The 22,755-nt window shown below is 41.7% G+C and overlaps 1 protein-coding gene across 1 annotated transcript in view; it reads right to left on the reverse strand.

Moving 5' to 3' along the window:
- The window catches only part of LOC126092731 (uncharacterized), a 117,949-nt gene that overhangs the window by 22,430 nt on the left and 72,764 nt on the right, over positions 1-22,755 (reverse strand). Inside the window, exons 5-7 of the mRNA XM_049908456.1 lie at positions 21,701-21,850; positions 14,187-14,379; positions 8,910-9,058 (exon numbers count right to left, since the gene is read on the reverse strand). Of these exons, the coding sequence (XP_049764413.1) occupies positions 8,910-9,058; positions 14,187-14,379; positions 21,701-21,850 (492 nt within the window). The remainder of the gene's footprint in view (positions 1-8,909; positions 9,059-14,186; positions 14,380-21,700; positions 21,851-22,755) is intronic.

Here is a 22,755-nt window from a genome sequence, read left to right on the forward strand (position 1 = left end):
TGATTTTAGATTTCCTAGAAATGAAAGTCGGAAAGCTCTGTGGGAGAATGCCGTGAGGAGGAAGAATTGGTGTGCGTCTAAATGGAGCACTATATGTTCTCAGCATTTCCGAGAAGAGGACATAGACCGAACTTCCCTTTCAACAGTAAGGCTCCGAGAAAATGCTGTACCATCAGTTTTCCCTACACACCCAAAAAATTTGCAAAAGGTATGTTAATTCAAAGAATTAAATTCTTAGTTTTCAAGTTCACGTTTCAGTATAATACGTACGTATCGTCGATAATCGAAGTGTTGAGTAACTCACTTTGTCTTCATCATGTACCAAATTAAAAGCTAACACTACATTAACTGGCGTAAAGTATAGGCCTAAACAGGACACTGTGTAGGTTTGCCATTCTATGTACCGTATTGCAGTAAATATTGGTGGTAATGAACAGTGTTTCCCAGTAGTGTAATGTAACTGAAATGTCCCAGTACGTATTACAAACAAGATGCATTTATGGGGCTTTGGAGGGAGGGTATAGCTAACTTAGTTTTCAGTTTCTATTATTTAGTTTGTGATACACGTTTATTACTGAATTAACAAAATTATATCGTTTACATTGAAGGCTAGCTATTCGTAATATTACATTAAAAACTATTTTTAATCAGAATAAACGCGGAATTTCGCCTTTACGAGATTTTATTTTAAACAAAAACTTTGAAACAACCAATCTGATGACGTTACATGCGTATATGGTGCAATTAGCTACTGTAATACACGCAGCGCTATAGCACACTGGCAATGTTTTGGTCAGAGTGTCATGGCAGCGAGCAACGCCCCCATGGCTTCAAAACGTAGTACGGCTGGGATACGTAGCGCCATCTTCCCTTATTCTTACCTCCATGGTATTCTTTCTTTTGTCACTATGATCTTTGACATACTTGTAACTCTGATTTTTGGGCATGTAAGCGGTTATTAGAGAGTCAAGTTTTGGTTGTCATGTTAAAAAGACGCAAATTGTAGTCAGTTTATGAAATGTGAACTTTAACTGTGAGGAAGATATTTTCATGTATGTTTTATATTGTGAAGTAATGTTTTGGAACGAGTTACGTGATATTGCAACAACAGTAATAAAAAAGAAGTGTAACTTAAATTCGGAGTGCTGATTACTTTTTTACATCACCATTGTCCTAACTTGCAAAAGTTTAATCTTAAAGAATGGTTTATGAAACACATCTATAAAACTTTTGAATATCGCAGAATAACACCTAGGCCTCTTTGCATCCGAGCTTGGAATCATCACTACCTAGATTTTCGACGATTGAGCCTTGAGTTCACGAGACCAGCGTGGGAAACATTAAAAGATGAGTGCCTAGTTTATCCATTATTTCAAGAAATGCCTTTATTAACTGTGCTCTAATGACACCTGCCACATAATATAACTTTGTTGTTGCCCGAAAATGCAATATTTAGCAGCGTGAGCAACACTACAATCATAATTAATTTTTGACCGTTGTTGTGGTAGGGTTGTTAGACAGTGCAGGATTTATTGGAGTGGACAGTACCCCACCAGATGTCATTCCATCTCTGAGTGAGGAGAGGTCGTAACTGCACCCACAAATTCGCACTTTGGCTGGTCGAAGCGAGTGTTGGGCAAGTAATCGCTTCTCTTGCGAAATGGTCTACCATTTCATTTGCTACAATACCCACAGTACTTCAGACACAGAGAATGACTACTGAGCAGATAGTATGACTAAGGTCAGAGAGAATAGCAGATATCACAGGGTGACAAGAGTAACATCGATCAGTGGCCTGGAGTACTCTTTGAGTCACAACAAATAGACGGTCGAGAGACGTCTGTTCAATAAAACTTTGTGCTCTGTCATTGACTATCAGCTTCACTGTAAATACATTAAATGTTCCTGGCATCAAATGTTGCTCCTGACCAGGATGAGTTTTAATAACATATCCTATCTCATCCATGGTTTTAGAGCAATCAGTGTAATTAATGGTAGAACAGAGACATACAGATATCGAAAGGCAATGGGCGCGGTCAAGAAATACAAGACATAAGAAGTAAATTATTAAAAAAAGTAACTGTAATTTATTCTAATGAAGATAATATTATTTGGAATCGAAATCACGTCAGTGCATTAAAATTTGTGCAATATTTTCTGATTTTATCCTTAAATACGGTTGCTGAATGTCATCCATGTCCAAGATAGTTTATTTTATTTATTCATTTATTTACTTGCTTGTTTATTTCATTATTTGGCCTTCTAGGGACCACAATAAGTTTACAGCTTTCGTGATAAGTGTTATCCTTCCATTTTCTTTTTCAAGCCGGATGTTTTTCACAAATGCACTGCATCTAGCAAGGCCTTTGTCACACCACTTGGCACCAGTCGTTCATTTGTCTTGAAAGGTCCCGAAAGTTACTACTGTTATCCTGAAGGTGTTCCAATAGTGTGTGTCTTCTGCTTGTATATCCTTTTCTCCTGTATATTTTTTTATATTTGTACCACAGTATTATTTTATTGGTTCCAAGTAAAAGATGTTGATCATGTGTTTCATTCCTTTGGAGTCCTGCGTTCAGCCATAAAAGCGAACTCTGCATCAGCTTAGTGTCTCCATATTTTTTTTCTATTTTAGACTAAATTTCTTGTTTTTATCTCTGTTGATAGATCCCATTTTATGGCATGGGCCCAGCATATTGTGTAAGATCTCTTTCTCTCTCTCTTCTCCTTTATACTTCTGCAAGTAAACATTTCTCAAAGAATGCAGACACGCTGGTCTAGACGATTTTTGGTGTTTTAAAGGTTTCCAGGTGATGCGCCACATAAAGTTGTGGAAATTGAAAGGTGGATATATATAAATGGACTAGACATTTATTTTGCAGACAATTTAAGAATGAATGGAAATTTCATGTTACAAGAGCGAAGCAGTCGTGTGTGACATCTGTGGAATAGTCGACTTACGCAGTGAGAGTAATATCTCTGAACTTGTGTATCTTTGGCTCAGTTGTAGAGCACACGTGAGTGAATCCCGGATTTCCTCGCGTTTGCCAGTCGCCCGGCCTGGCATGGCATGATGTGATGTTACTGCGCAGCTATTTCGCAGGCTCATGCCGTTGTTGGTAGTGCTGTGATCTCGTTTCCTTGAGTGTAGATCGTGACCTGTGGCATATTCCGGTATGTAGTGATATCTTTTCTGATCTTGTGAGTTGTTCACAGCATTTTCCGAGTGAACTGAGCTAAAATACGTCATAGTGTGCTGTTTATAAATGTAGTAGTTCTAGACATAGATCCGAGGGCGTTCTTTATTATCGGTTTCCGAAAGACTTAGAACTCCAACGTGAATGGTTGTCTCGCTGTAAACGTGAGGATAAGATTAATATTAAAAATGCAGGGATATGATCTGAAGATTTTCGTTCACAGTATTACGAATGGGACATGCAAAGTGAGCTGTTCGGTTTACCTACAAAAAGTTGCTGAAGTCAGATGTAGTTCCATCCCAGAAAATACATAACTGGTGGGGAAATAAACCAGGTCCAGCAGGCTCTACCCACACAGAAGACGATTTAATAGATAACGTCGTAGTAACATCAGAACAGTGCGGAAGAGGGCTCCCAAAACATTGGAAATTTTGTCTCCCAAGAAAACAAAATTGGGCAAGTCAATTAACAAAGAAATTTCCTCTGATCCGATCGTCGTAAGCAAAGAAGAAGAAATCAAGGACGTGAAGAAAGATTGGCTATTGTAAAGAGCAGAAAGAATTTACTGGAGTAAAAAATTGCAACAATGAAGAAAGTTAAGGAACATTGTGTATCTCTCAAAACATCTGTTGCTGCTGACAACAATACGGGAAGAGTAAGTAAGGAGGTTAAGACTGTACTATCTCAGCGTTTCACCCAAGGACAAATTCGGTGCCTGATGAAGGAAAAAAAGGTGTAGAATGGAGTTTGGAAGACACTGCAAATTCCATTACTTTGAGAGTTTTGTCTTCAAAAGCACATGCTTGCTTAAAAAGAAAGAGCTAGCCTTTGCCCTGTCGATCAACACTCCAAAAATGGAGCAAACAGTTCAAGCATCAACCAGACATTTTAGAGGAAGTACTAGATTTAATTAAGGCTAGGTCAGCAATGTTTACACCATTTGACAGCATGGTGTCCTAAGCTTCGATGAAATGAACAGTGACAGTTGTGTGAGGTACGATTCACCTGAAGATTCAACTTGCACCACACAAGAACTTACAGGTAGCCACGATAAGAATTTATTTTCAAAGTGGAAGCAGCCAATACATAACCATTTTCGTGCGACAATAACAAGTAATTTGTTGCGTTACAGAACTTGAAGGAGTTGGCATTCACGCTGTTGCAGTTACATGCGAGATGGGAGCGAAAAATTCAATATTGTGGAAACAACCAGATGAATCCACAAGTAAGACGGATTTTTCGAACCCTGTGGACAAGGAAGGTTTTTTTTACAATGTACCACATTTGCTAAAATTATTAAGAAATCACTTTGTGACGACAGAATCACCTTGCGTGATGGTACCATATTTACAAAACAGTAATAGAAGATCTTCTGCAACACAAGACAAGTGATCTTTGGATCACATATCACATATCGGAAGCTCACTTGAATGTGAGAGGACGTACACATAAAAACGTTAGAATGGCTGCACAGATATTTCCACGTCGCACTGCACAAGCTGTGAGATATGTCCTCCATAAAGGTCGTGAAGGAAGTTTCAAACGAATTGACATACGACGTTTTCGATGTGTTAAACTCGAGGTACACCTTAAATTCAGAAAGTACCTCTTAGAAGTGTTTATGGTTTAAACCTCAGAAGTCAAGAACATTTCCTGAAGAGGGTTTTCGAAATTTGCTCGAATATGCGAGTAGGGAAAAGAAATAGGCTCTCCCATTTAAAAAAGGATTTGTTACATCAATAAATTCACTTTTTGGACTTTTTTTACATATGTGAAAAATGCTGGGGCAACATACATCGTGCTTGTCAGACTGAATCAAGATTGTCTCGTAAATGTCTTTTTTAAAATTCGCGGTCTTGGTGCATTTTACAATATACCACGCCCTTTGAAGTGAAAAATAGAATACGCCCACTAATACTGACTAATAATGCGACAAATATACCTTTGTCCCTTGATGCTTCCATTGCACAGGACAGAGACCAAAATTCTGCAGAAGAAGTAGTGTGCGAGTTCGAAAACTTTATTTCTGGCGAGTTGTGCAATAAAGTATTTGACACATAACATCACAGTATTTTATATGAAGAAGGTTTGTTTGGTGATTGCGATCTTAGTGATTCAGCGAGCTCCAGTGAAGACGTCGCGATACCTTAAAATACTTGGCAGGATACATCGCGTTCAAGTGGAAAAACATCGACTGTTCATTAGGAATTACAACTGCAAAATGCCATTCGATGCAAAATTAACAGCGAAACTAGACTGGATAAGTGTGCTTTCGTAATGTGGGCTTACTTCCCCATCACCTGACTGGTTTATTACAATATAAGATTTCGAATTTATTTTTGCCTCTTTTCATGGAGCAAATGATTCACGTTGCAAAAGCGTGATGGAATCATTAGCAGCACTAGTACAATCAAGATTTCCCGAAATCTAAAAGGGAATCATTTATTTGTGTGTAAGAACGAGAACTTTATCCGCATTCGATTTTTGAGTAAAGGAGTCGAATGAGATGCAATGAAGAGGGCATCGGCGAAAAGAAACTTTAGTTATCTTATGTTTACCGTTAGATATACGTTTAATTTTTTGTCAAAAGAAACCCAAAACCACGTTCTGAAACAGTTTTTTGTTTTCTCCACTAGACAGTGCCACCAGTTCCTCCAAAAACTCGTAACGCGACACGCACACAAATGTCATAAAAATGGTTCAAATGGCTCTGAGCACTATGGGACTTAACATTTGTGGTCATCAGTCCCCTAGAACTTAGAACTACTTAAACCTAACTAACCTAAGGACATCACACACATCCGTGCCCGAGGCAGGATTCGAACCTGCGACCGTGGCGGTCACGCGGTTCCAGACTGAAGCGCCTAGAACCGCATGGACACACCAGCCGGCACACAAAACAAATGTAAATCCACCTGATGATGCAGGTTTAAACCTCTGAAACGCGTCGTGGAGATAAATAAACAGTGACTGGTAACAGTAAACTTGTTGTTTAATTTAATGTGCTCTGGACTGCACCGCTTTCAGCAACAGAGTTAAATTTTCCGGGTCAACAGAGTAAGGTAAGTTTCGTCATCTTTATCATAACATTCTCTACATATGTTTCAACTAAAGTCGATCCCAAAATTGTAAAATATTCTGCGCAGTCACGTTCTTAAGCTGGAATTATTGGTGAAGAGCACCTACAGCTAACATTGGATATTGAGAAGTGTTGTCATCTTTACGCTTTGTTTTTCCTTTCGAATATTTCTAATAGTGATTATTTCGAACCATCTTGATCTCTTTCAACGAGATGCTCAAAATCGAATGAAAAGAGACACGAAAAATATTTTACTCTCTGAGATACCCACTAGCGAGTGCGCGACTGCGTGAGCGCTGGCTGCCAAGTGACGCAACACGTCGCTGACCAATGAGAATGTACTTGCCGGAATGGTCACCCTCTCTAGGTACCATTGTAGGGCGGAGAGTAGCCGACTGTTGGACACGGAGTATGCTGGCAGAACTTTTAGCATAGTGCATATTGGAGGAGGATTTTACTCAAGAAAATTGTTAGGTATTATTAATCTGATGGAAGGACTTACGGACGCAGCATTTATGGAAAACAGAGAATGGATTCGCATTATGGAAATGTTTTGTAAGGTAATAATTTTTTTGCTGCGTGTACTGATAATATTAGAGATTCTTGCAACAGAATAGTCCATTTCCCACCTCAGTTTAGGTTATTTCAGTTTCATTAATTTCAATTTGCATAATAGTAAAAGCATTGCCTTGTAAGACTTCTGTAAAGGAAGTAATGGTTTTGGTTTTCTGTGAGTGTTTTGTTCATGTGAAATAAGAGTTTAAAATACAGCATTGTCATTATAATGAAGAGATTAGTATTTTCATTGCAAGTATGAAGTTTTTTAAGTATGAGAAAATCGTCTCAATCTTTCTCCCAGTAGCTTAGTTTTACTTTAGCATCTGTCAAATGACGCGATTTCTTCGTCCTGTGCTCTTGATGCTGATTACGCTGTAATTTTTCAGGTGAGATTCTTTTCATTTTTTGTTAGTTTTTCAGTTTCTCATCTCACGTTTCCATTGCGCAAATACTAAGCATTTTCTTTGTAATTCATATTTTTAATGGACCAATGAACAGTGTATATTTCTACACAGTTACTACATGATTTCAGTGTTCAAATTTTTTTGGGCAGTGCGCAGTTTGATTTTGGTTGTGATTTTTGAGTAACAATTTTGATTTAATGGAATATCGTCTCAGTTATGTGACTGGATTTGTGATTTCCTGTCAGATAGTCACAGTTCGTAGTAACTGACGGAAAGTCATCGAGTTAAACAGAAGTGATTTCTGGCGTTCCCCAAGGTAGTGTTATAGGCCCTTTGCTGTTCCTTATCTATATAAACGATTTTGTAGACAATGTGAGCAGCCGTCTTCGGTTGTTTGCAGATGACGCTGTCGTTCATCGACTTATAAAGTAAACTTATCTGAAGATCGAAACAAATTTCAAAACGATTTAGAAAAGATATCTGAATGGTGCGAAAAGTGGCAGTTGACCCTAAATAACGAAAAGTGTGAGGTCATCCACATGAGTGCTAAAAGGAACTCGTTAACTTCCGTTACACGAAAAATCAGTCTCATCTAAAAGCCGTAAATTCAATTAAATACATAGCTATTACAATTACGAACAACTTAAACTGTAAGGAACACATAGAAAATGTTGTGGGGAAGGCTAACCAAAGACTGCGTTTTATTGGCAGTACACTTAGAAAATGTAACAGACCTACTAAGGAGACTGCCTACACTACGCTTGTCCGTCCTCTTTTAGAATACTGCTGCGTGGTGTGGGATCCTTACCAGATAGGACTGACGGAGTACATGGAAAAGTTCAAAGAAAGGCAGCACGTTTATCGCGAAATATGGGAGAGAATGTCACAAAAATGATACGGGATTTCGGCTGGAAATAATTAAAAGAAAGGCGTTTTTCGTTGCGATGGAATCTTCTCACGAAATTCCAATCACCAACTCTCTCCTCCGAAAGCGAAAATATTTTGTTAACACCGACCTACATTGGGAGGACCGATCACCACGATAAAATAAGGGAAATCAGAGCTCGTACGGAAAGATATAGGTGTTCATTCTTTCCTCGCGCTATACGAGATTGGAATAATAGAGAAATGTGAAGGTGGTTCGATGAACCCTCTGCCAGGCACTTGAATGTGATTTACAGAGTATCCATGTAGATGTAGATATAATTTCCTGCACAGTAAACGCCAGTTAGGTTAGTCTTTATGTAAATGTGTGCACTGAGACATGCTGTTCGCATTCAGTTCAACGTTTTTATAACAGAGGACAGTACATTCAGACTTGAGTAAAAAACAGGCAAACATTTAAAGTCTCTTGAACGAACGAACGATAGAGTCTGAGCAAATAACTTTCAAAATTATGTAATATTTTCAACAGACAGTATGAGAATTCTGGATGCCTAAAATACCTGTTCATGATGTATTCTGTAATGCACGTGGTGTACTGAACAACACACAAATACATTGATATTAAGGAAAAGGTTGTGTTATGTGATAAAACCAGATTTCACATATCTGTGCCCGCGAATAATCATAACATTAGAATACTGGGCTAACGAGGTGCAATTTGTTTCCAATGACAGCTGTGTGGAGCAACCTCAAATACGTTTACCGTTAGACTGTGTCGGAACCTACCTGGCACCTTTGGAGACAATGAGTTGGACGGCACGTGCTGGAGGCAATACATCCGCCATCTTGTCGAGGGCGGCGTTGCAGTCAGCTCGCAGGAACCTGTTTGTGTCTGCGGATCGGTGAAACAGCGAGCCCACCAGTTCCTCCACATCCTGCGGAACACAAAAGTAGTCTCAGTGCTGGTCAGTGTAGCCATTGTGTCTTCATCATCACTAACTTAGCAAGTATGTGGGCCTGACAGAAGAGGTACGTGAAACCAGAAATTGGAGAAGTTAGACTGTGCGGCTGGTCCCAGCAGAGGTTCGAGTCCTCCCTCGGGCATGGGTGTGTGTGTTTGTCCTTAGGATGATTTAGGTTAAGTAGTGTGAAAGCTTAGGGACTGATGACCTTAGCAGTTAAGTCCCATAAGATTTCACAAACTTTTTTTTTTGGAGAAGTTGGTATTCCACTTAAGGTGACCACACCCTGCCTGTCTAACCTATGATAATTTAGGCAAGTATTTGACCCATTTCAGAAAAAAACTATTTGATGGAGGACCTTAATATGTTCACTGTATATTACACGATGCTAATAGAGTCAACTGTAATAAAATCTACTTTATCCATTTTATAATTTTTAAGAAACACTTTTTTAAATTTATTAACAAAAAATATTAAGTTTTTCTGCAGAAAATATTTTTTGTGAACTTCCTAATGGGGAAATAATAATGAATGTAGTACCAGAGGTGGCTTTTTATGTTATGCAGAGTCTCTCAAAACTTCATTCAGTTATCTATGATAAGATAATGGGGCATATGTACTGAAAATTTTAGTTTGCGGGAAATTGACTTTAAAGAAAAAACTTTTGAAATTTGTTGCTTACAGTTAATTAAAACTGTCCTGCTGCATATGATGACCCTTCTTTGGCCTCTAGCAGGTCTTAGAGCTTCTTTTTCACCTTCCTGGATGTTTGTCTTGCTTTCTTGGCCATATTAGATGCAGACCTGTCTGCATCGGCTATTCTCATTTTATCGCAATGTTGCAGCCCAGTGATCATATTTTCACCAGGATTAATTCCCAGCTTTTTGGTACCCAACACTTTCCAATGTTACCACAATTGAATGTAATAACAGAATCATGAACTCCTAGTTTCATTGTATCCATGCCTAGAAATACAGTTTTGGGAAGGCGGTTCCAAATTATACTGTTGAAACATTCATTTGGGTTCTGTGTCTGCCCAAGCAGACATTTACTTAGAAGGTCAGGATGAGCCAGGTCTCTGAAAATAGGTTTAATTGCTGTAATAACAGCAGCAGGAAGAGGATGCTGGTGAGAATAAGATTCTTCAGTTGCCTGAGCCATATTGTATTTGCACCACGAATTTACTCCTGATGGACACAATCCACGACATGGCTTATCATCAGTAGAGGACTTATGGAAGAAAATGGCCCAAACATCTCTCTTCATTGCCTCCAGATTGTCTTTATTTCTCCTAATTGCCAGCCTATAGTATACCTGCAAGTTTTCTATTTCAGTTTTAGTTAACCGACCCTGTCCAGTCGACAATTTTCCATCTTCTAATTTTTTTCCTCTCATATCAACAGTTAGTTTTCTCAGCCTTGTTACCAAACGTTTTTGAACATGGCCTACACATTCTATTTTGCTAATAATGGCATCTCCATATGGCTTAGAGTTCATCACATTGTTGAATGCCTTACTGTCACCATCGCCCAAATATTTGGTGTACCGTACACCTTTTGTTTCTATGGAGTGATGAAATATTTGTTGTACCCCATGAACTTACATACCACAACTTGTTCCTCTAAAATTAGCCACACAGTTGTGATCTTTATGTTCACTGACTTTAAAACATTTGCAGTATTTAGACATTATCTCCACATCACACTTTACCGGTATCTACACTCGTGGCAGTCACTACTCCATTCAGAGAAGTATGTCCTCTTTTCTGCCAACTTCCATCAAGTGCAACTGCAACATCCGAACATCCATCATTTTCTTCCACTGCTTCCCTAGCAGCCAGTTTCATGCATTCCTCACTGACCTCACATACAGCTTTCTCTAATATTGCAGCCAGTTTTTCAAATTTATTTCGTGGTTGATGTAAGTTCATCACTGAACAAAATGTTCTCCCTGCAGCCATGCCCTTGCCAATGGATCATAAGGCATAAACTAATCTAGTACTGATTTCATAAGAGCCACTTGCATCTGGTTTTGAAGAACTCATAAATGAAATCACAGCTGAACATTGAGTGCAAATTAAATCCAAAGCAATTGCTAGGCCTTTTCTCCCACTGGCACTCTCACAAATTTTCACACTCTGTGACTCACCACACTGTCTACATTGTACAAATTTAGAAATTACATCTGATGATATTCTCAAATTTATAATAATGTTACTGCACCCCTTGTCACTTACAATAAATTCGTTGTAACTCTCTTGAAATTGTGAGAGCTTCTTTGATGATGCACTTGTTGAAGAATTACAAATAGAAACATCGTTGCCAGGCGACATAACCTCTTGTACAGAAAGCTTTCTAAACTTGTTTCCTCTAATTTGTCGTTTCTCGAAAATCTTTACGTTTCGTCATCTTAAATAAACACAACAAAACACACGTAAACAAGCCCTGCAAACGTAAGTATAACAACTACTCGCAATCACACTTGAACAAAACTAACCGTGTGTTTGAAAGCGTGTTGTTTACAAACAGCAGAAACAAAAGAATACCGACCGTTGCATTCCAAGGATAACCAACACACTCAGGAATAAAAAAAATTCCCTAACGTGCAGCCGGCCGTAGTGGCCGTGCGGTTCTAGGCGCTGCAGTCTGGAACCGAGCGACCGCTACGGTCGCAGGTTCGAATCCTGCCTCGGGCATGGATGTGTGTGATGTCCTTAGGTTAATTAGGTTTAATTAGTTCTAAGTTCTAGGTGACTGATGACCTCAGAAGTTAAGTCGCATAGTGCTCAGAGCTATTTGAACCATTTGAACCTAACGTGCAATGTAGGGGATATAAAGATCTAAAATATATGCAGAAAAGTGGGTGACAGAAAAGTGGGCGTGGCACATAAACACACGTGCTAGGAAAATGCTCTTTAAATGCTCGAAAAAATTTTTTCACCAATATCCTTTTCAGAGTAGTTAAATAAAACCTTAATCTATCGAAATATGATGAAAACCGAAAATCGATTTTTTTCGGCCTGAACCATGGTGTGGTCTCCTTAAAATCCAATAAAACTTATGGTCGCAAAGAAAACGAATTCTGTGTATTATTGTCCCATCAAATTTGAGGTTATTAAATACGTAGCATTTGTTCATATGAACAAGTAATGAGTGAAGTCTCAACCTGGCATTCATCTGAAGGTATTTAGGGATACCATGATGAAAATAAGAATGTCTTGTTGGAGAGTGGATCCCACAAGGGAGGTCAGAGTTTAGCGACCCATCAACGACGAGGTCATTAGAGACAGAGTGGAAGCTCGGACTGGGAAATGAAATCAGGCTGTTGACTGTGAGTCTACTCTCCTACCAAAGCGCCATCTTCCTTGGCGGTTTATTAATTAGTTAATTGGTTACATGTTCCATAGATCATTTGAATGATTCTTTTATCGAAATAATAAGGAACGAGTTAGTTTACAGCATATGTACACATGATTAGTGTTAACATCAATGGAAATATAATTTTTTAGTCCTTATCAAGCAACTACACTTGAAAACTAGTTTTCGTCCTTGTTTTTGATTGCTGTTTTTTTTAAGAGTCGTCCACGGAATAGAAGGAGTTGTCTGGGAAAAATGATTTTATGGTAGATTTGTAAATTTAAAACTTGCTTTGTTACCTGTCAGACTTTTACAGTATTGAGCAAATAATCAAAAATTTTTGTAGCTGCAATCTGAACATCTTTCTGAGCCAGTGACAGTTGTAATAGTAGATAATAGCCGGCCGTTGTGGCCGAGCGGTTCTAGGTGTTTCAGTCGGGAACCGTGCTGCTGCTGCTGCGATGATGAACTCTGGTGATAGATATTGGTGGCCAACTGGCCACCTGAAACTACCAAAACCACTGTTGCACGGATGCACTGTATCTTTGGCAGGGTGGGCCGCACCTTGGAGCTGCACTGGCGCGAGGAGCGAGAGATCTGATAGCCTCTGCCCTCAGGGTGACATCGTCCGGTGGACTAGAAGCTGCTGCATGCAGGGCGTGAACTCGCGGCCTCCCAGGTGCAGAGCCGTCTGTGGACACTTACTGAGCTGTCCTGGGCACACGACTACAGCTGCTAAGGCTTACTACAACGATGACAGTTGTCTGTTTCCCTTCAGCGCTCATCATGGGGTGCACAAGTTGTGCTTGAGGGAGCAGTTAGTCGTGTCATGGACTGCTGGTGCAGCCAACACATGGGGCAGCCACTTAGCCATGGCGTGACTAAGAGCGCTACGTCTGGAAGGCTGGGCAATTGGATGCTGATACAGCAGATTGTGGCGTTGGGATTGGTGTTGATGCGCACACATACTCTATGTGGCGTCATCACTGGGATCAGTGGAAGGCTGGCTGTGTATCCTCAATGCAATAAAGTCAATTACCCACTTGCCGACGTTTGTCTGCCTGCTTCAGCGTGAGTGACGTATTGAACGCCTGTGCTCAGGGGTTGCAACATTTTATTTGGCTTCTTTTGTGGATCAACCATGTTGCAAAAGTATCGAAGTCGTCACAGAATCTTCATAAAGGATAACCAAAACAAAGCAAACAACAGCACAAAATACACTACTATAATATGAGTGAGCACAGTGGGAACAGGTTAACTTTCAGTATCAACAGATGCTACCAGTTTCATACCACTAACGCTAAAATCAAAATTTTATGCCTTAGAATGGTTGAAGTCGATTTCTCATTCTGATTTGCTTTGTCACACTGACAGTCTGTATGCATTCTGCCATCTGATATGTATTATGGAATGTTCTGATATTCCACTCTGTGACTTTCAGTCTGAGTTGACTTAATGTGAGAACAGCATTGACGTAGAAAGAAGGTAATATTGTATATCTTTCAACTTATCAGTGACACATCATCAGTCTTATACATACCTAAAGCTTACCTGAGACAGTGTCCTAAGTGGGCAAGTAAGTCACACTGCCTCCATCTGTTTCCATCACAAAGCAACTACACTTTTATAATGTTACTAACAAGCACTCAGACTTGCGATTCACATCACAAATTCCAAAGCACAGATTCCGTTGCTTACGATTGAACTATCCAAATGGCAAGTACAAAGTAATGTTCGCATCTTACCAGGTCCGGCGTGCGCCGCAGCCCCACGAAGAACTCGCCCGCCGCCTGGCAGGCAGCTCGCGCCACCTGCGAGCGCAAGTTGCGCACGTGGCGCGACAGTGCTGCCGCGACGGCAGGCGCCTGCAACAGCACCGAGTCCGGGTGGTGGCGCACCAGTCGCACCAGCACCGGCATGGCTGACAGCACCTGCTCCCTGCAACATGGGCGTGGGCCACACATGAGGAGTACTCCCTACCAGTGATAGTCAGTGGGATATACCAGGTGGGCTGAGGCCACTCGTATTTATATCCGACACATCAATCCCTCCATCTCCAGGCACCCCATATCCTGTCCCAAGGCAACTTAGACAGCCTCCCTCTTCTTGACCCAGAATTTCTACCTGTCCTACCAATTTTAGCCAAGTTCCCATATAAGTTCCTTAGCTCAGCCCTCCAGTACCTTTCCTAGTCTCCTGTACCACTCTCATTTCTTCTTGTTCAAGCTTCCATTTATGCAGGGTGTTTGGAAAGTCCGTGCAAAGTCCGAGAGATGGCACCACCAGCGTGTATTGAGATCATGTTTAGTTAGTTGCATCTTTGGAAAGAACGCTTACCAAGTTTCAGCCATATTGGTCTATTTCTTTGTGTTTGGCATTTGTGTGAATCAAGGAAGTAAAGTGATTGTTAAAAAGTGGACGAAAAAGAATTTCGTGTTGTGATTAAACATTACTTTATGAAAGGCAAAACGCCTCAGGAGACTAAAGAGAAGCTTGATAAACGTTAAGGTGACTTTTCACCTTCGATTAGAACAGTTCATAAGTGGTTTCAAAATTTTCAGAGTGGCCATATGGGCACAAGTGGTGCTGAACATTCTGGACGCCCTGTGGAGGTTACGACTCCAGAAATCATTGATAAAGTCCATGATATGGTGATGGATGACAGAAGAGTTAAGGTGCGTGAGATTGTTAGTGCTGTGGGCATCTCGAATGAATGGATACATGCCAGCCAGAGTGGCCGAGCAGTTATAGGCGCTACAGTCTGGAACCGCGCGACCTCTACAGTCGCAGGTTCGAATCCTGCCTCGGGCATGAATGTGTGTGCTGTCCTTAGGTTAGTTAGGTTTAAGTAGTTCTAAGTTCTAGGGGACTGATGACCTCAGAAGTTAAATCCCACAGTGCTCAGAGCCATTTGAACCATTTTTGAATGGGTACATAATATTTTGCATAAACATTTGCACATGAGGAAGCAATCCACAATATGGGTTCGCGACTGCTCACGCTTGACCAAAAACGGAATCGTGTGAAGTGTTGCAAGGATGGTTTGCAGCAGTTCAGGAACAATCTGCAGGACTTAATGCGTCGTTTCAGCACTGTGGATGAAATATGGATACATGACTATATTCCTGAGACCAAACAACAATCTAAACAATGGGTTACCAAGGGAGAATCTGCACCAAAAAAGACGGAAACCATTCTTTCAGCAGGTAAGGTTATGGTGACTATCTTTTGGGATTCGCAAGGTATAATCCTGATCGACTATCTGGGAAAGGGTTAAACTATTACAGGTGAATATTATTCATCGTTATTGGACCTTTTGAAATCCGAGCTGCAAGAAAAACGCCGGTGATTGGACGGCACAAAAAACCTTTTCCATCACGACAATGCACCAGCACACAATTCAGCAGTTGTGATCGTAGAATTAATGGAAACAGGATTCCAACTCGTTTCATATCCCCCCTATTCTCCAGACTCGGCTCTCTCGGACTACTATTTGTTTCCCAATTTGAATAAATGTCTGGTGGGACAAAGATTTTATACAAATGAGGAGGTGATCGCAGAAGCTAATAGCTATTTTGCAGATTTGGACAATTCCTGTTATTCGGAAGGGATCAAAAAATTGGAACGGCGTTGGACGAAGTGTATAAGTCTAAAAGGAGAGAATGTTTAATAATAAAAAAGGTTTACCCCAAACACGTAAGTAGTTTTTATTTTTGCACAGACTTTCCAAACGCCCCTCGTATATATTCCACTTCCCAGTCCAACATTATCCCCTAACCCCAGAAAAAGCGATAAATCTATCTGTGTCGCCGTAAGCTTAATCTTTATCTGTATCGCCCTGTTGCCCTTCATCCCCACAACTTTCCCGCCAACATAGCATTTGCCACTGCAAATTGAACTTGAGGGACTTGCAAAATTTATCATCATTATCATCATCCATAATCACCATTATCATCATCGTTATCATGATCATCATGATCGAACTAGCTACATTTTCACCACCTATAAATAATCAACAGCAGTAATTTTTATTTTGCTTTTAATTCTACAAAAAGGACGAACGTTCAGTGTTTGGGGATATGACAGGAACGATTACGCGAAGCAAAAAGGTTTACTAAACAGCTTCTCTAAAATGCATAACTTAAAGCTACGAGCACTTGTTTATCTTCACTTCTATGAAACATGTCTCTTGTACTAAAAACGTGCTCATAGGTCTTAAGGTGTGCAGTTTAAAGTCCATGTTTACTAGACAATTGTTTCTTGTTTTGGTGCTTACTACATGCTCCTAAAATGTAGAAAGCAAACATCTTGCAACAGAAGAGATTTGTTTCACAGTATCGAAGATGAAGAAGTGCTCATAGCTCTTAGGACATGCACTTTAGAGACCATGTTTACTAGATTCAGATGTTCATTCCTGTCATATCTCCGCATTTTCACTATTCTTCCCGGGACACCCTACATAGTGTTTCAAAGTCTTTGCATCAAAAATTTCTAGAGATTATAGATCACCTCATCGGCAAAAGACTTTAGTTAGAGAAATGTATGTCAACATTCCCGGCGACGCTATGCCTCTTCTTATTGAATTCGCCGGTCTTGGAACGACGATATTTCACCAAACTAGTGTGCTGTATCTCCATACTACCTACACTAGTAAACCAATACAGTGATTTCCAACAAGAAAAACGGAAGAGTGAGTATCTCTAAGAGGGTTAAGATATTTTAGAAACGTATTAGCCACTTCAGCTTGTCTCCGTTCACGCAGACCAAATGATTGCACAACAGGCAACACATGTTGCACACACACACCTCGGGTTCCCTACGCCGTGCCGCCGCTCAGTCAACAATAAAGAGACACCCAGCGTCACAAAAAGTTGCTGCCCACAGCGTAACCTATCATCCCAACATGTCTGATGTAAAGACTTTGCAGTACCTCGTGTATAGTCAGTTCCACAAGAAAGTGTACGCCATAATTTTAAATGTATCGTCCGCAGTGACATCGCTGGTAGTGGTCTTGAATCTGCAATCAGTGCACTTTTGCGCAGTGTATACATAAAGTGTGAGAGTTGAATGTTTTGTTTTGTCGGCTGCAGTTTAAAATTTTGCATTTATTTAAAGCCAATTCAAACGTTGAAAAATGTGCAATATTTAGCAAAAATGTTTTCTGAGCTATTTGGTTTGAAACAGGATAATGATCCGAAACATAGCAGCCGTCTCCATACAGGGTGGAAACAAGACAATGGGGTGTCGACGATATGGCCACTTCGAAAATTTTGAAACCACTTATGAACTGTTCTAATCGAAGGTGTAAAGTCACCTTAATGTTTATCAAGCTTCTCTTTAGTCTACTGAGGCGTTTTGCCTTTCATAAAGTAATGTTTAATCACAACACGAAATTCTTTTTCGTCATTTTTGACAATCACTCGACTTCCTTGATTCACACAAATGCCAAACACAAAGAAATAGACCAATATGGCTGAAACTTGATGTGCATTCTTTCCAAAGATGCTACTAACTAAACATGATCTCAATACGCGCTGGTGGTGCCATCTCTCGGACTTTGCACGGACTTTCCAAACACCCCGCGTAAATGGAAGCTGGGACAAGAAGAAATGAAAGTGGTACAGGACGATATGGAGATCGTTAACGAGAGGATATGCAAAAAATCTCGTGAAAATCATGCCAAAAAGGTGCTGGGCTATAATCGATAATGGCAGCGATTGGATTAACTATTAGGTAATTGCGCAACTAGTAATAAAATGTATTTTCTTGTAAACGTATATATTTATAATAATGTCTTTTACTTCATCCAGATAGTGCTGTTCACCATTTTGTGGAACTGACTATATATATAATTCGCCTGAAGAGCAGCAATATGGCTGCTGCCAGTTATGGGGGAATTGAATGATCAATAAATTAAAAGAAATTATGTCATTAAACTCACTCTACACTACCACTGGGAATGTAGTCAGACTCGGGAGAAAGAGGAAAACGGGAAGAAAAGTAAAGAAACATTGTAAACGACTCTCAAGATTTCCTCACAAATTGAAATCGTCTAATCCAGTGGTAGGAAATCCTTAATATGCAGGCGACATTTGATCCACGAATATCGCGCGAACCGCAGAGCCATTATTATTTTGGTCATGGTACAATAGAGATTTCGCCTTTGCAGCATGTCCACACTCAATTCTACCACATAACGCCATGTCAGACTGTTATGTAGCGTAACTCTTGTAAAATGACTTTATTATCTGAGCGTTCTGTGACTGAAAACGAAAAAGAATTCTATGAAACAGTAAAAAATCTACTTAAATCTCGCTTCATACCTAGCTTTACATATGCTGTCAGGATAGTCAATGAATTCACATGGGCCGAGTCCAGTGGAACACAGGAGAAAGGGGAGGGGGGGCACCTCGCAGTAGCAAATCCTCATCACACAGCCTACATCAGCTGTGTTGTCCGTTATTATACCCCCTAAGACAAAAAAAGTCGACACACCGCAAAGGAATTTTCCGAATGGGACGGAAATCGGTAGATATGATGTATGTGTACAGACTGTAGCGGCACCACCGTTTAGGATAGGGAAAGTTAGTTTTGTCCAATATTCTGAGCACAAGTTACAGCCAGGTGGAGGCTGTATTGCAGTGAGTTATGCATACCAACAGCTGTGAAGTTGATTAGAGGCCACAGGGCTGTAGTGTGTTATGAGTATGTGACGTGAAGTGGCGTGTATGGAAAAACAGCGGTGCACAGCTGCATATAAATAGGTGCGGGTTTCTAACGAGATTCATTCAAGTGTGGCAGCTCTCCTGTACGGCGTGGCATGTCACACCACCAGCTACACACTGTGGAAGATGGGGCTCCAGCATTCCAGTCCATAGTGGGTCGCTGGTTCGACCCTCTGAGGCCAACGCAGGGTCCGTAGCCAGCCAGTGGCGAGCCACTCCACGGCTCGCTATCGAGGGCAGTCGTCCTGGCTTCCAACACACGCCAGAGGCATCCCGAGGCGAGGGCCACAGATTTGGACTCCGGATTGCTGGCGCTTGTTGTCACCACGATCTTAGCCATGGCGAGGAACACGCAGCTGGCCGCCTGCGGCTCCCACCAAGCAGCGCTGAGTTGGCAGGGTCGCAGACCACTGAGTCAACTGCTGGCATCCTGAGGACGGCCGCAATCCACTGCCATACAAGGCTGACACACAGTTGTGCATGCACCGGTCACTGAGGCAGCCATTCTGCGCCAAGCCATTTCGCAGGCAGCAAAGTGGTGTCCTCAGCATTGTGGGACCCAGTGACGCAAATTGAGAGGAATGGGGGCACTGTAGTTGGAAACAACAAATCACTCAGAAAACTCAGACGAGTCTTAATACGGTGACTTCTACCTCTTCCCGCTACATTTGGTGTTGCTGTTACATTTGGTACCAGAAGTTGCCGCTACAAGACAAACAAACGATTACAGTTTCAGAAAAATCGGATTTTTATTCAAGAGAAAGAGCTTCACAAATTGAGTCAATAGCGCATTGGTCCACCTCTGGCCTTCATGCAAGCACTTCTTCGGAGTGAGATTGATTGATAGAGGTGTTGGATCTCCTCCAGAGGGATATCCTGGAAATTATGTCCAACTGGCACGTAAGATGTCAAAATCCTGGGCTGGTTGGAGGGCCCTGCCCATAATGCTCCAAATGTTCTCAATTGGGAAGAGATCTGGCAAGCTCCTGGTCCAAGTAGAGTTTGGCAAGCACGAAGATAAGCAGTAGAAACTCTCGCCATATGCGGGCGGGCATTATCTTGATGAAATGTAAGCTCAGGATGGCTTGCCATGAAGGACTACAAAACGGGGTGAAGAATATCGTCGATGTACCACTGTGCTGTAATGGTGCCGTGGACAACAAGCAAAGGGGCGTTGCTACGAAAAGAAATTGTACCCCAGACCATCACTCCCGACTGTCAGGCGGTTGGGTGGGCGACAGTCAGGTTGGTACCCCACCACTGTCTGGGTCGTCCCCAAACACGTCTTTTCTGGTCATCGGGGCTCAGATTGAAGTGGGGCTCAACCTGAAGACAATTCTCCTCCAATCAAAAAGATTCCTGGCCGCCACAGACATGCTGTATAGACAGTATTTTAGAGGATTTAATCTTCGAATGCCTTGAGGCAGTTTACGTTCAGACATGCCATACAGCACAAATAATCACTTAAGAGGTTTAATTACAAGACATCCAAATACATGGCAATCCAGAGTGACCATCTGACTATCTTGTAACTGTAAGGATGAGCCAGACAGTAGGGGATTTTACCTTACTTTATTAGCTTTCAAAAGGTAACTTTATTTTTCTTGTTGGAGCCAAGTCTCAGCCAGCAGTGTCGTCTGCATGTAAATTTTCTCGTCCCACGTTCTGGCAACAGGAAGTCATCACCAAGGAAGGCTACCTCGATCATGCGCCTCCCTCATGTGCTGACAAAGTAACGCCACCCAGGTGTCTCTGACCAAGCCACACTCTGGAAAGTTCCATTGCCGCCCCCGTGGGTTTCTCAGTCCTGACCAATCAGGGCGGAGGAAGCCACATGGCGCGTTGGATGTACCCTGCTGCCTACCCCCCAGGGCCCTCTCTCTTGGACGCATGCTCTGTAGCAGTGAACATCTCCCACTTCTCCTGGTGCTGTGGCGCCGTGGACTTAGTTTTCGCAGCTGGCATGCCGCTCGAACTTGGCCAATTGGCAGACACCAACTGGGGGATGGGGACTGGTATGAGTTAGCGTCACGTTTTGTGGACGAATGGGACGTCGAACCACAGGGAAACAGATGAGATACTACACACACATACTGTCAGATGTGCAGACGTTATTCTCGTATATTTTAATGCCCGTCTGCCTCGGACTGTTTTGCGGAAAGAATATCTTGCAGGTTAAAGGATGGATTCCAAAGTCGTTGAGAGGCGTCTCTGGATCTTAAAACTGCAGTAGATGTGTGAGAAAGCAAACTGCAGATAGTTATAGAACGCTTCTCAGGAAGGTATGCGACCACTTTTGGAGATACTGAACTCCCCCTCTCTGCAGATAAAGAACTGTCTCATGCTCCCATCTATGTTCCATCTGTGACACTGCTTTGGGGAACGTTTTTGATGTTTATCACTTCGCATTGTGTCTAGACCATTACAAAGTCAACATCGTCCGTTGAATGTTAGAAGTCTGAAGTATTGACCTAAACCAACGCGTTGTGTTTGTGTAAAAGCGTCACCGGTACCTGTAGCAGCACTGTACTCACCATTCGTGGCTGTCGAGGTTCTGCAAGCAGTTGGAGAGAGATTCCCTCGGAGTGTCGACAGGCGGCAGCGCCGGAGGGAACAGCTGCAGCTGTTGGGACTGGGCCTGCAGCTGCAGCTGCGACGAAGAGCGGCCGGCGCCCTTTACCACGCTGCAACCGAACACAAAAAATGATTAAAATGGCTCTGAGCACTATGGCACTTAACATCTGAGGTCATCAGTCCCCTAGAACTTAGAACTACTTAAACCTAACTAACCTAAGGACATCACACACATCCATGCTCGAGGCAAGATTCGAACCTGCGACCGTAGCAGTCGCGCGGTTCCGGACTGAAGCGCCTAGAACCGCTCGGCCACCGCGATCGGCACCGAACACAAACACGCTGTTTCTGCAAGTCCCAAAAGAAACAAACCTGTCGCATATTCTTTCCGACCGATACTGCAGTCTTCAACAAGTAGCTCAACCGTCTTTTGGTAATCTGAAACTTTCAATGAACTCCTACTTGTCGCCTCAAGACTGTGACACAATCTCTCAAAATGAATGAGTATCTCTTTAGCATTTACGCGGGAAGGTCGTGTGAAATTAAGGACTGCGGACTTCATGATTACGGAATCCCTTTTTTGGAATACGTTGGCTGCTATTATTATAAGAAGAAGATAGTTAATGGGAATTCAGAAAATGTATGGAAGAGGAAGGTATGAGCAGCATTCTTGTGGATGTGGAGGGCTTTTCCCATTTGGGATTCAGAATTGAAGTCTCTGCTTGGCTGCTTTGTACACAAACGTATCCCACAAATGGATTCCGTAATCATGAAGTCCGCAGTCCTTAATTTTACACGGCCTTCCCGCGTTTAATCCCCCACCATAGCGTTTGGCCCTCCTTCTTCCTTTCTCACGCTGTGTCTCCCACAGCCCAGGCAAACCCAAACTCCGTGCAGTCAAATTCAAATGGTTCAAATGGCTCTGAGCACTATGGGACTTAGCATCTGAGGTCATCAGTCCCCTAGAACTTAGAACTACTTAAACCTAACTAACCTAAGGACATCACACACATCC

The sequence above is a fragment of the Schistocerca cancellata genome, chromosome 7 (genome assembly GCF_023864275.1).
Source record: "Schistocerca cancellata isolate TAMUIC-IGC-003103 chromosome 7, iqSchCanc2.1, whole genome shotgun sequence".
NCBI classification, from domain to species: domain Eukaryota; kingdom Metazoa; phylum Arthropoda; class Insecta; order Orthoptera; family Acrididae; genus Schistocerca; species Schistocerca cancellata.